General features: G+C 28.8%; 1 protein-coding gene across 4 annotated transcripts in view; it reads right to left on the minus strand.

Moving 5' to 3' along the window:
- Positions 1 to 658: 658 nt before the first annotated feature.
- The window catches only part of LOC106683066 (keratin-associated protein 6-2), an 18463-nt gene continuing 4349 nt past the window's right edge, over positions 659 to 14772 (minus strand). For 2 of the 4 annotated variants that reach the window (XM_014424299.3, XM_014424290.3), the window contains exons 2-4: positions 9993 to 10344; positions 6398 to 6580; positions 659 to 864 (exon numbers count right to left, since the gene is read on the minus strand). In XM_014424299.3, coding sequence (XP_014279785.3) covers positions 756 to 864; positions 6398 to 6580; positions 9993 to 10344 — 644 coding nt within the window. In that variant the 3' untranslated portion in view covers positions 659 to 755. Of the gene's footprint in view, positions 865 to 2513; positions 2636 to 6397; positions 6581 to 9992; positions 10345 to 14772 lie in introns of all 4 variants that reach the window. The other 2 variants (XR_001343508.3, XR_002945564.2) reach the window with 2 other exon arrangements.

Raw genomic sequence — 14772 nt, forward strand, 5'->3', positions numbered from 1 at the left:
TTTATATGACTAATAAATTTGATGAATGAAATAACAATCAACCAATGAATTAGTACACATGATTGAAAGAATATAAAACAAAAATTCAAGATGTTTGACAAGGAGTCTAAAGTTAAGTAGATGGAGAAGGATCTCCTCAGCTTAAGAGAAACCTCTCTGCCTAAGCTTGACCCACAAGATTCTCTCTTAATTCGTTTGCTTATTCAAATGCATATTGTAAACACTATTAATGTGTAGTAATGATAATTTTTGCTTTCTACATTAGATGATTTATATACCAACAATGAATAGTTAATTTTTAGGATACGTGATTCTTCTAAAAAAAAATAAGTTTTTATTTTGTTTAAGCCTTGGTTTGATGGAAGAATTTTTTTTTTATTTCATATTTATGGAAATTTAATTTTCAAATTAATTTTCATTGTAATATAAGTGAAAATATTATTGTTATTTTAAATTCCTGTTTTTAACCTAATATTATTGTCATTGTTAAAAGCAAGACATCCTTCATAAGAACAATCTTGCTTCTTACTCAACAAATTCCATCTATGTACCCTATGGTATATAGTGAACTGATGTTGTAATGATTAAATAAAAGTATTATTAGAAATCAGAATAAGGATACTCCTAATCTAAAAATAACAAAAAAAAAACTTAAATGTATATTTTTTAAAAGATATTTTATTAAAGTTAATTTACAAAGAATGTAGGAGAACTTATATTTATTATAAAAAATATATATGGGACTGTCCAATTTATTATATCTTCTTATCGTAGTATCTGTCTGGATAACGGCTGTCATAATTACTTCTGTAGTTAGATCGGTCATTGTACCTGTCCAACCTGTTGTACCTATCATAACCGTATCTGAAAACAAAAATCAATTATTCATTTTAATTTTTTATTAAAATTAATAATAACATGTAAATTTTACTTGGCTCAGAAAACTTACATCTTCTTTTAGTTTATCCAATATCATATTATCAATGTTTATATTTAAATTGTTTATATAATGATAATCTGCTACCATCATTATTGACTATTGATAGGAACAGCTGTGGCCCTTGCCTTGACTTGACTGATCAAGAGATAAAGGAAGTAAAATTTTCTATTAAATAAAAATATATTTCAACTAAATTTTTTTTTTAACCATCTACATTGCCATTGCTAAGTTGGTGCCTTCACCTGGCTACCAAGGCCTTGATATGTTTCTACTACAATCATTAAGGTATTACTTTGAAGTTAGAAACCTTTTTCTAAATACCTTATGAAGTATCAATTTGATAAATTTTATTATTAAACTCTAATGTGATTCTTTAAAGAATGGTGTGATTAATAGACTGAAGTTGTGTCATTAACTCCTTGCCTCTATTTTTACTGACTTCATAAGAAATAAATGAGATTGGTTTCACATTTGAACTAACATTCAGCTTAAAACCATGTCACCTCCAGAACTATAGTTTGCAAGTACCGTCCAGTCTTGAAAATCTAATAGATATTGGACCAAAAACCATTGTCAGGTAATCAATTGTTTCAAACTATCTTTTTATTGTCAATGAACTCGCTTTCCTGCTTAGGAATATTTTCTAACTTAACAACATATAGTGATTCATGCAAGTTGGTCATTGAGTTGCTTCAGTTTATTTTTATTTTTAATTTCTAAAAAATGCTTTTAAGGACTTAAGTGAGACAGTATAATCATAATTAATAATAAAAACATAAAACAAAATTGAAAGTTATTCATATCAATATTTAGAAAATGTATATCACAAATTTTAACTGTAATGTATTTACCTATAACAGTTTTAGTCTTGTTGGTATATTAAAAGTTGTAATAATGATTAACAAAATTAACATTTACATAAAAAAATTTAAACAAAAAAACATTATTTATGATCAACTGATACCATTAAACCTTAACCTTATTTGATAAATTATAATCCAAATTATTCCTAAATCTCTTCCACATTTTTCATTGTAACAGTAATGAAGTCAATTTCAATATTTTGAAAAATTATTAAATGAAACAAAAAAAAAAATCTGACTAACAAAAACCTACATTTTTTAATATCATTAAGATAACTAATTATTTATTGAATCCCACCCTACTTTCTGTAATAATTTTATTCTAATTGAAGAAGAAAAAATGAAATTTTTATTTTAGCTTTATACTAAAAATGTACTATTTCTGACTCACTTACTCAGTACTTGTTTACAAACCATGTAATAAGTAAATATAATGTGTACATACTATACAATATTTGAAGCTATTGATATAGTAACGTGTTGATTTTGAACACAAGTTTATTTTTGAAAAAGTCAACTTTTGACCATGTCCATCACTTAAGAGCTCACAGATTTATTTCTTATTAATATTTTAATTGTAACTCTCATAAAAAGTTTTACCTTGGTAAAACTTTTATAAGAGGCTTAGAATTGATTAGTTTTTAAATTATACTAAATGATAAAATAAGATTATATCTAGAAATAATTGTGAATGTATAATAATTACAAACCTCAATCAATGTTTAGGGTTGTGGTGAAACCCTAAGTAGCACCTGCTGAGAGTTGCTAGCTGGATGTTCCGGTAGTTTTGTACCCGTTGCTATTTGTCTTTCCGAGGCTCAAGTACAGACTGCTTTATTTATTTTTTTTGTAAAACCATAAAAATAGGGTCATTTGGTTATTTTTATTTATTTTGTATGCTTTACTATTGAAGTGGAAACCAATTTTATAAATAACAAGAAAATTTTCAAATTATATAATTTTTCTTAAAGTTTTAAAGAATGTATTGAAATTCACTTCAGATTTTTGTTTATTTAGATTAAAATGGAAAATTTTTCAATTGAGCATTTAAATTAGTAAAATTGATTTAAAATTATAATTAATAAAATTAGCCAATGTATATATCTAATTTATTAGTCATTATCAAGACTTTTTATTTTATAATTATTGAAAGTGTCAGAATAATTATTATATGTTTTATTGATACTACATTAAGGGTTTAGATAGAATTAAATGTATGCTTAACCCAACTTTTCAACACTTTTTTTTAATTTAACTATTACCTTCTCTCAGAGTCTATATACAATTTTTTTGTTTTTTAACCTTCCTGTAGAAGGAGTGAATTGGAGTTAGTGTGAATTTTTATTTTTTACTTTTATCGACTTATTTCAAATGTTTTTTCCTCCTATATTTTATATTTGAAAATCTAAATAAGTATATGTAGAGCATCATCTGAGGGGCTGTATCCATATCTAGCACAGCTGTAATAAGTTGTTATTATTCAATAATCCTGATGATAACTTCTAGCCTCCTTATCCTCTACTCTTGAACCTACTTGTTAACTATATTTTGGCGTTCCATCAGCACCTAGTGTTCATTAACAAGGTCAAATTTCTTCTGAATATTTCTTAAATATTGCCTTTGTATTCCTTGTCGAAACTACTCCTGGCTTTGGTGGTAAAAGATTTTAAAACACATACTGCATTCAGTCCACTACTTTCAAGAAAATTAACTATTGATGTGAAAAAATAGTAGTCTTAGAGTAGGACAAAATCTATGAGATTACAACTTAATTCCATTATCTTCAAGAACTTTCTATTACTTGATACTTTTATTACATTTGTCATATTTTACTCAATTATTGTACTGCTCAGCCACAACATAGCCATCTAATCTCTTCACTCATACTTCTGTGAATTTATCTGCTTTTCTATCAAATATATATTTTAGTGCCATTCCTCTGTAAAGCATCATCTTCATGAATCTTAATAATATTTTCCTGTAGGTGCTACCTTCTGAATTATCTATCTAGGTGTTATTTTTGTTGTTGTTTAGATAGCAGTTTATAATTTTCAACCTGGATAGTTTCTGATATACTGATAGTTACAGTTAATTTAATTTTCTGGTTTAACTCCACGGTTATATTCAATATGCGCTTATTTATATGATGTGGTCATCCTAAACTTATATTTTCCTTCTACACTTCTTAAACTGTTTCCCCAGTTCTTGATTTTTTAGGACCATTGTTGAGCAGAGATTTCATCTCATCCCTTCTTACCCTAATAATGTTTTTCTTTTTCTATTCTCATATATTTCTGTTCCCAATAATCTCTATCATTTTTTAAACTGCTTAAAAGGGAACTGGACATTCACAAGACAATTTAGTTTACAAAACATTTCAGTAGATGTTTAGTGAACATTATTATTTTTTTTTTTTGGTTGAGTCAATTGATACGAATAATAATATCGAAATTATTCATTGTGATGAATCAAAGTTTAAGAAAATTAGTTATAATTAAAATTTTTATTATTCTTTTTATTAATTTCTGACATTAGGCTTAAGAAAAAAAAAAAAAAAAATAGGATTCCACTTCAAAAGAACAGCATTGGAGACTTTCATTGAAATTTCAAATAAAATTTCAATTTTTATTTTCTAAATTATAAAAAAATAATACTATATGGTATATCTGAACTTTTTTAGAAGAAATATTGTTAGGAATGTTATTTACAGGAATGAGCTCACAATTGTTATAGTCTGATGGGTTGTTATTCAGAAGGGATATAATTTTTACAAAAATTAATAAAAACATGCAGATGAATTTGGAAAGATAGGAATTACATGCAATCAAATATATTCAAACATTATTGGAAATATGTTTCGGTTTAATTTACTCAATATTCATTTTTATTTAGTTGAAAAAGTGATACAATTTAGCTTTAAATTTAAATTTAAACCTTTTGTGTTTGATTTTTATGGCTCTAAGTTATTTTTCTAAGTAATTATAAGTGTTCATTTTTTAATTAATAATTTTTTTTTATACTTGGCTAACACATTTCAACTTAAAGTTCACTTATGTTAAAATTTGAAATTAAATGAATCAGGACATAGGTATTTTCATCATGAGTTGAAGTAATGAGTTTACTATTTTTAAAATGTACAGTACAGGCCAATTAATGTCAGACTCTTATTTTGTTTTATTAGTTATGCTCTTTGAGTCACTTATTACATTAACCCTAATTTTGAGCAATATTATCATTGAACAATGAACTATAGATACTAATGTTTTAGTAATAGTTTAATTTATGAATTAAAACTAAAATAAAGTAAAAAAAATTGTGACATACAATGTGATTCATTCCATTCTGATTCATTTAATGATTTCTTTAGGTGTATTTTTTTTCTTTCTATATAATGTTAAGATCATATAGCCAATGAGATTTTACTTGTCTAAACATGAATGGTGTTATCTTCGAATACAGTTGAATTAATTTTAACATTGATAACAATCAATCAACATTAAGTAGCTTAATTGGTATATAGTATATCCTGTGTATTTTCAATTCAATACTTTGTGTAGTTGAGCCTGGATGAGAGTTGTCTTCTGTTAATTATCACTATTAAAGGAGTTTTTAGATCTATTACTAATATCTCTTTTTCCCAAATCATTTTTTTAGTTAATTTGGAACAAATTACAAAGAAAGATGATTAGTCACTTATAAAAGCCCTTAATATGCTATTGTAGTACATGTATTGCTATTAAAGTTGAGTAAAAGTATTATTTCAGTTAGTTTGGAACACCAAATTTATACTGTTATAAATAGGATAAAAATCAATTACAAAATTACAGCTTTGTCAATGAAAGGTTCAATGCTACATACCAGTATTATTTTATTGGTACTTTTTAAAAATATATTAGTTACAAATATACACAAGCATTATGCCATAAGCATACATCTAGAGGATATGATTTATAAAGGACAGGTCTGTATATCTCATTCAGAATGAAAGAGGCTCTACCCCAAAACTGCTGTTTTAATTAAATGGCATTTAAAATTTTACACTTTTTCCGATGTAGTGTTGTTTTGAAATTTTTTTTTATTTTAAGCCTCAGTAATTGCAACTATATATTATCTTACCCTCCCAAGTTATAATAATTTGTTCCCAATAGCAACAAATACACTTTAAATTTTTCAAGTTGCACCAGTTATCAGATCTAATAATAAGTTACAACGTTACAGCAGATTACAATGTTACTGATCAAAAATTGACATTTTTTGAGTTGTTCCTCTTTCATCCTGGAATTGTGGTGTGTATTAATATTTCAAGAGTTTCAAATCAAAATGCAATTTCATTCATTTTCTGACAAATTTAATTTTTTGCCAGAATAGTTTACTATTTTTAGTAATAAGTCAAAGTAAAAAATACTTTTGAACATACGGCTTCTTTTCAGTAATTTATAGAGTTTTGAAGTTTTTTGCTAATAGCAAAATGGATGACTTTCAAGTATTTTTCTGGGTGAAACAAGATTTGTTTGACAAAATTACAAATGGACAAAATGCATTTTGATCTGGAACTCTTTATTTATAAGACATGATTGAGGATTTATTTAGTTACCTATCATAGCTGCCTCTATAGCCACTGCCATATCCTCCTGTACCATATCCAGAACCGTAGCCGCTTCCGTATCCACTACCATAGGAACCACTGCCATAGGAACCACTGCCATAAGAACCACTGCCATAGGAACCACTGCCATAGTAACCACTATTCTGGTAATAAGGGTCATAGGGTTCGTATCTGTTAAAAAAATAAAAATTATTTAAATATTAAATGTTATGTTATTGTATACATTTACTGTGGAGAAATTTTTTTTTACTATTAAATTTTTTTAATCTTGATAAGTGTGTTGTCCTAAGTGTAGGAATTTCACACAGCCAAAATAAGTGCATATTTAGGAATTAGATTAGAATTATTTTTCGAATTTTAATAACTAGTTATTTATCAATTTAGTATTCATGCAAGTAGTGATCATTAATTGTACTTGAATTGATTTCTTTTTCTAAAGAAATTGGCCTGAAATATAGGAATTTTCTAACTATATTAGGAGGATCAAGATTTCAAGAGAGTTTCAAACTGATTATTGATTATTAGGGAACATGTTTTCAAAACCAATATGTGATGTAACATATATTATTATTTATATTTGATTATTTTTTTCTTTACATTTGATTTTATTGTTTCAGTAATACTAATCTAATCTAATATATTTCACATTCAGAATGAAAGAGTCATAACTCCAAATTTCAAGTCTGTTAGATTTTAATTGTTAACTACTATTATCCCTAAGTGTAGCGAGCCACCAAGTCTAAAACCAAATCATTAGACACAATCGATGTTCTATCAGCAACATGTATTAGATTATATTAGAACACTCTGGGAGTTATTAAGTAAAAATTTACTAAAGTTCAATGTTCTTACTAAAAAATATTTTTGGAGTTGTGCCTTTTTTATTCGGTATGTGAGGTAAATGACAAATTGTGGTTTGAAGGAGTTTATTATTTTTTTGGATAAAGAGTGAATGTTACTGTTGGACAATAAGTGATCATAATTATGTATAATTGTAATTAAAAACTTTAATTGTTGAGAGCCATTAAGAGCAAACATTTTTAGTGAATAATAACAGCTTTCAATGTTGAATAAGTATCATATAAATTGAATAATAAAAAGCTGCACCTGAATTTTACCAAACAAAAATAGTTACATAATGATTCCAACAGAGTGCACTGCTAAGCATTTGAAGTCCCATTGAGAACTAAATTGATATAGGTGAAACATGGTTGAAAAAAGATTAAGTGATAAACCACATATTTTCAGATGATTAAAAATAAGGTAACTTAAATTTTTTTATCAATTTAGTTAAAAAAATAAATAACTAAAATTTGCCTAAATATGAATATAAAAACTTTTAATCTATATAATTTTAACAATAATATATGTTTTTTTAAAAATAAATCATGGTTGTAATATTAACTTATATATTCTAGATATAAATACCTCAAGAAAACATTGAAAAAATAATCTGGGAAAAAGAAGATTTTTAAATAATTTGTCACCAGGGGTTCCAGGAGTTGTATATACCAAAATATGATTAATAAATTATTATTATGCGATTGTTGTGCAGGGAAAATGTATATATATGCATATATATTTTGGACCATACGAATTACACATTTTTTAACACTGTTTAACTTTTTATTATTATATAGTTTTATATTAAAAAATGTGTAATTAACGTGGTCAAAAAAGTTCTTTCCTTAATCATTATGGTTGATATTTAATAATTGAAAACGAATTCTACCAAAAAAAAAATTATTATTGTATTTTTTATTTTTATGAAAATAAAATGTGATGAGAACAGAATTATTTACACCATTTTTGCTGAAAACGACTCATTTTTTATTTCAAACAATTAAATTTCAGGTTGATAAATATGTTCAGAGATGTAAAATTTAGCCAATTGGAATTTGAAATGTATGTTTTAACCAGTGTTATAACGATCGATGGAAAAAAAATTTTACTCCCTGGATTGGCAGAGTATATGGATTCGCATATTTCAGAAATACCTGAGATCTTTTTTTTTCTGCCTTCAAATGTTCAAAAACGATGGGTTATATATTCTTCTTCATATTTTTCCCTTAAAAAAACTAAAATATAAAATTAAAGCCTCTTAGTATATCACAGAACTCTATGAAGTTTTATATGTCCCAATCTCTCTTTCTCATTTCCTAATTGCCATACTGCTTCCGAAATCTGGCTCTTATTTTCAAGTCTCTCCTCTTCTAATTTTTATGGCCAGAAATCATATCAATATTCAATAACTCATTAGTTAAAATATGTTTTTATTTATTAAAAGATATTATTCCTGTATAAGAGATGTTTTTCATTAGTCCTTTTTATAAATTTATTCTAAATTAATCAAAGCATGTATATACGTTTACTGTATCTAATGTAAAAACAGCTAAATAAGCATAAAAATAAGAGTGGGCAAACCTGAAAATAGACTAGATGTAACTGAAACGTTGTCAGGAACAGATGAAATAAAAGAATATTGAATTTATTTTCTTGAAAATTAAACATTCCACCTCTCTGTTTAATATTTTTCTTTCCAGTTTGAAACATCCAGACAAACAGAGAATCCTTTATCAAAAATGATTTAATTTTATACACGATTCGAGGACCGTCGCGTGGGTTGTAGAAACCTGGGGCGAAATTTTTACCCCTTACTGACTATAAATAAATTTCGAATTTATACTTGGCTTGTTGTCATTTTAATTATTAAAACATAATATTATCCAGATTTTAATTTTTCTCAACGATCCGTGGCGTTCCTCTCTTCACAGTGCCACTCACGCGACGGCCTGGTAAAAAATCAAAAACACAATAAAACTAATGAAAAGTTCTCTACATAAATTTCATTGCGCACACGGTCTAAGAGATTATACTCCCGCTCTCTGATCCCGTCGACGGCTGGGTCAAGACAGTTTCCTAAAAAGGACGAGTCGACGAGATAAATATAGCGAAGGGGTTGGTCGCTTAGGTGCTGAACGTAGTTAAGTGTCCTTATTGAACTCCAAATTCTCGATTAGGAATCTACTCAATTCCCTGTTTGATTTTTTCTTAGTCCGTCTAAGCGACAATCGCCGTCACCCACTTGCTCTACGCTTGTCCAGTTAGGACATAGCTTAAGACTGAATTAGTGAAACGACTCATTAAAAAAAAAAAACGAAAATAAGAGCCTAATTGAATTTTAACATAGCTAGAACTTGACTAAACGTTATAAACTTTATTTATTGACTTGTTCATTGGAAGTATTATAATTTTCTTTTTATTAGGAACTACTTTATTATACAATATAATCGAACATTGGTTATTATTCAACAAATTTACGAAATATCAGTAAACAAATTGCTGTTATGTTGATGTATGTACTTGGTTGGGGTACTCTTAAATTTGATTAATTAAAAAGGTAATTTTAAATATATAAAGGATGTTCTGTAAATACGTCAATAAATAGACAGAGTACAAAAAATAGCTTCTGTCTTTGAATTTTGGGAAAGAGTATCTAGGTATGGTCTAGCTAGATAAATAGGCTAATATTTTACTAAAATTACTGTTCATTTTTTAAAAATATTTCATTTCGTTTCCTTACCTGCCCCTGTCGTATCCTGAGTAACCACCGTATCCTGAATACCCACCGTATCCTCCTCCATAGCCTCCGTTATATCCTCCTCCGCTATATCCTCCTCCGCCGTACCTGTTGTTGTAGTAGGGGTCCTGCCTGCTGTAGTAGCCATCAGGTCTGTATCCGTAACCTCGATCGTACCTGTTGTCGTAGTAGCCCCTATTGTCACCGTAACCACGATCATAGTAGCCTCTGTAATCTCCGTAGCCTCTGTCGTAGTAGCCATCTGGTCTATATCCGGAACCCCTGTCATAGTTACTGTAACCTTTGTCGTAGTTGTTTTGGTAAGGATACCTGTTGTCGTAGGTGCTGGTGAATACTGCAATACGTAATTGATTAGACGATAAAATGTAATTGTTACAAAAAACTAAATTTACAAATTTATATTTATATTTATTATTATATATTTATTACAAATTTTTGACCGCACCCGGACCATATTCCATTCATCTATACACACGGTCAATCAATAATCTTCCAGTAAATTTACAAACAATAAAATTATTATATGAATACAAATCTTAAAAATCTTTGAAAATAAATTAACTAAATCATGTTTAATTCAGACAAACTTGGTGTTAGAGTAGCCAATGTTCCCTGACAGAATCAATTACTGAACGTTCGATCCATTTAATTGAAACTATTTATTTATTTACAACCCTGCCCTCCCCATTTTCCAATACTTTGATTTTCAGCATGACTGCCTGACAATCCACCACAGCAGGTAAAAAAACTTCTTTAGCTGTGAACAAAATCTTAATTCCCCTTTAATTCAATCACCGTCTTTACTTATGTCATTCTACTGCCCAGTGGAGTCCCGTATATTTTCTTTCTTACCCAAGAATTTTATTGGGCTCACAAACCCCTCCCATCTGTACACAAGTGTGGGCCTTGGTCATTGGGAGAGGGAGATTGCTCTCTGTCCGAACATTGACAAACATTGACCTTGCCTCTCTCACCAGCTTTGATCTCAGTGCCTCACTACCAATATACCGCTTCATTAACATCTTGATTGGAAGCGCTAAAGTGCATATAACCGTACAATAATTATCTACCTGCGTCTTTTATCACCGGCTAACCATTTTCACGTTAATTAGACTTTGTCTGTGCAAAATTTACCACTAAATCCGCTCACAATAATATTATTCTGATTATTTACAAAAGAATGTTTAATAATTTCAATGTAGAAATAAACCCTCAATAGACATTAATTCATTTTATATACATGAAGACTACAGTAGAAAAACTGGTTAGTTCAATTTTTATAGAAATAAAATTTCGACTTTCGGATGGCGGGCACAATGGTAAACACAAAAGGGTGAAAAACGAGCTTGTTGGCTCAAAATTTCTGTTAAATAAAAGAATGTTAACAGAGATAACATTTCATGAAAAGGCACTACCAAAGTAAAATTTAGGAAAATACGAGATACCACGTTGAGATACCCTTGTAATCTTACAGATTACTTCCTGTAACGTTCATTTTTTTCATATAAACTTAAAATTTAAAAATAATAAATACAATTTTTTAATTCACTTTTCTATTAAAAAATGGTACATTACATTTTAATTTTAAAAATCGCAACAAGCCAACTACTGCATAATTTAAAATTAATTATATATATTATTTTGTCCTCAACAAAGTGAAATATAATATCACAATATAACCTATATCCTGCTTATAGTTTATAACGATATTTATGAAGTCCGAAAATAAAGTGGTCCCATGAACTTTTAAGGCAGCAAATCAGCAGAGCGACCAATGGATAATCCACACCAAATTCATTTATTTTCTGCCGATTTACTTGTATTTTCTGTACAGTTATAAATTTCAATTAAGAGATAATTAAGATAAATGAGGAATTCTGACGATAGGTAATACATTAACGAAAAGTATATTAAGGACCACTCCTTAATATACTTTTCGTTAATGTATTACCTATCGGTAGAATTCCTCATTTATCTTAATTATCTCTTAATTGAAATTTACTTTTTTTTTTTTAAGGCGATTACATTTATAACAAAAATTATTACAATTAAGCACGCGCTTGTTTACTAAAAATGCCAAATTTCAAAATAGAAAAATATATTCCTGTAAATGTTGTATTGTAAAGATTTTTAAGTACTTAAAGTAGATTATTCAAATAATATATTTTCATCTAAAAGTTTAAAAACGATACAGGAACGCTATTTTTAAGAACCTAGGATAATTTTAAAGGATTTATAAAATTGTTAGAGCTGAGTATAAGAGCTAAAATTTAAATTACTGAGATAAAGTATTCAATTTACGGTCTTGATTAGAAAACTGACGGGTAGAATCGATTTTAAACTACATTTCCACAAAACCGATTCGCTCTCAGTGAATTACAAATTTATTTATCTCAGCTGTTTCGCAGAAATACGTTTCACTTGATTGAAACTACGGGATAGTCACAGGTACATAGGAGTTGCACCTGGTCCAGGATAATATCAAATCCAAGGTTATTGGTATGTAAGAGGTCCTGCTGTACCATTTACTGTAATTCGTAATATGTATATTATCGATTTGTTTATAATATTTCGTGTTGCGCTCTTCAATACCGACTCAATCATATTATGCATAATAACGAACCATAATCAGGTTAATGACAATAATATCTCCGGAAGCAGTTCCCAGTGCGACAACCGGACTTGGCGATATTAGATATGACTTCCTCCCCTGCCAGCAATGATTGTCACCTGCTTCCGTTGCTCTGTAATTTCGGTATCTCGACGGCCATCTTCCTGCTATCCTGGAATCAGGTCTCACTGATTGAACTAACCTAACTGATTGAATTCACCACATATAGTTCAAACATAGAATGTCATTATTGTTGATAATTTTAAGTTGAAAGGGGTATTTCTTTGTAGATTAAACACCTCAACCCTTAGTTACTGATTGTAAAATATTTTTTATATATGTGTATAAAGTTGACCGTAAAGATTTAAACATAAGTAGATGGTCAGGGCTGCTGTAAAAAAAAAGAATAAATAGTTTAAAACTATTTTAACGTCCGACGTTTCGCCCCACTTTGCAGGGCTTCATCAGGGCTAAAAAGATACAAAAAAAAAGAAAAGAAAACTGAGAATATTACAACAATAAGATACAATAAGGTAATTTAAGCGAGGATAAATATTATGTAAAAATAAAGTGATAAGAAATTACATATAAAAATAATATAATATTAAAAAAAAAATATTTTTTAATACTTCAACCGTAAAATTTCATAAGCTATTACTCGGATAAGGCATTAGTAATGATAATTTTGTATTTACTTAGTTAACTAAGTAAGTAAATAAGACGACTATAGTACCCTAAGTGTATGATTGGTCATTCACGTGCTCATCTGTAATGGTCCTGACACCATCACATATTATTACATACGTTTTGGAGGATTAGCCTAAAACAAAAGGGTTTTAGTCTGTGTTTACCATATTAATATCTAGTTGCGGCCAACATATGATCGGTAATCGATTGTATGACAGATAATATAAAAAACAAAACACTATTCACTCTGTCTTTGACATCCGTCAAAACAGCCCTGACGGAGCCCTGCAACGTGGGACGAAACGATGGCTCAATAAAAATAGTATAATTATCTACTACTTGAGTTTTTTTGACCCCACTCCGACCATATTCCATTCATCTATACACACGGTCAATCAATAATCTTCCAGTATGTCAAAAAACACAACAATTCGCTATTTTTTTTTTTTTTTTTTTACTGAAAACAGACAGATGATTGATATTCATGATTTTTATCTTGTTTTTGACCGAGTCTTCTTCGTGCGAATTTATATTTCAGATGTTCTATGTATTTAAATACTGAATATAATAAGACCTATCGAGTGGTATTTTGGTAGTCTATCTTTTTGTTTTTTTTTTATCTTATAGTAACTTTTTGTTTTATAAATGCCTTTACTTTGATTATACAGATGCATAAATAAATGGTTTAAATATTAATATCGCAAAGACTGGGGTGCGACCTATATACCTTTCTATAAATTGAGTTTTTCAACGAAAATGTATAACATAAATTTCAGAATTTCAGTAGATGGGACCATATTTTTAACCAAGAACAATGAATCAGAAATAAAAAAATTCAAAGAAGAGGTAGATTCCAAAACGCACCCTTTCAGAACTGCTTAAAATAGAGGGAGTTGAAAAGAAGCCCTTATATCTCCTGAATAAGTTATTATTCAACTACCGAAGGAAGCCTTGGCATCTGGGAATAATAAGGGAAAGGTAGGAGAATATTTCAAGAATTGGAATTTCAATTTATTTTTATAAAACAGATTAAATTTAGTATTATTTGTCAAATTCCATAAAGCATGGTTTTGATTGGTTTCTGTTTGTATTCAGATTAAGACTATAGATATATTTTTATATTCACTTAGCTATAAATGGAATTAAAATCTGTACCACTACAACCCATGAAGGTTCAGTACTTTGTAAAGAAGTACTGTTACTAGACCAACGGTCGTGCAAGGAGATGATTTGGTCAGAATCATGCTCGACCGCCAGATTTTTACCCGATTAAGGGTATCCAATTTAAGAGGCTGGGTGGACCCAGGAGGGCTCCAGAACCCACAGGAGTTGACTCACGGTACAGTGTAACAGAAAACAATTTTCTGCCCAGCCGGATTCGAACTCGAGTCCTTGGAGGTAATAGCCACGCGCTTTACCCCGTGGCTACTGCGCTCATATAAATGGAATATAAAGTGTTATACA

The sequence above is a fragment of the Halyomorpha halys genome, unplaced genomic scaffold (genome assembly GCF_000696795.3).
Source record: "Halyomorpha halys isolate HHAL.00 unplaced genomic scaffold, Hhal_1.1 Scaffold25.1, whole genome shotgun sequence".
Classification (NCBI taxonomy): Eukaryota; Metazoa; Arthropoda; class Insecta; order Hemiptera; family Pentatomidae; genus Halyomorpha; species Halyomorpha halys.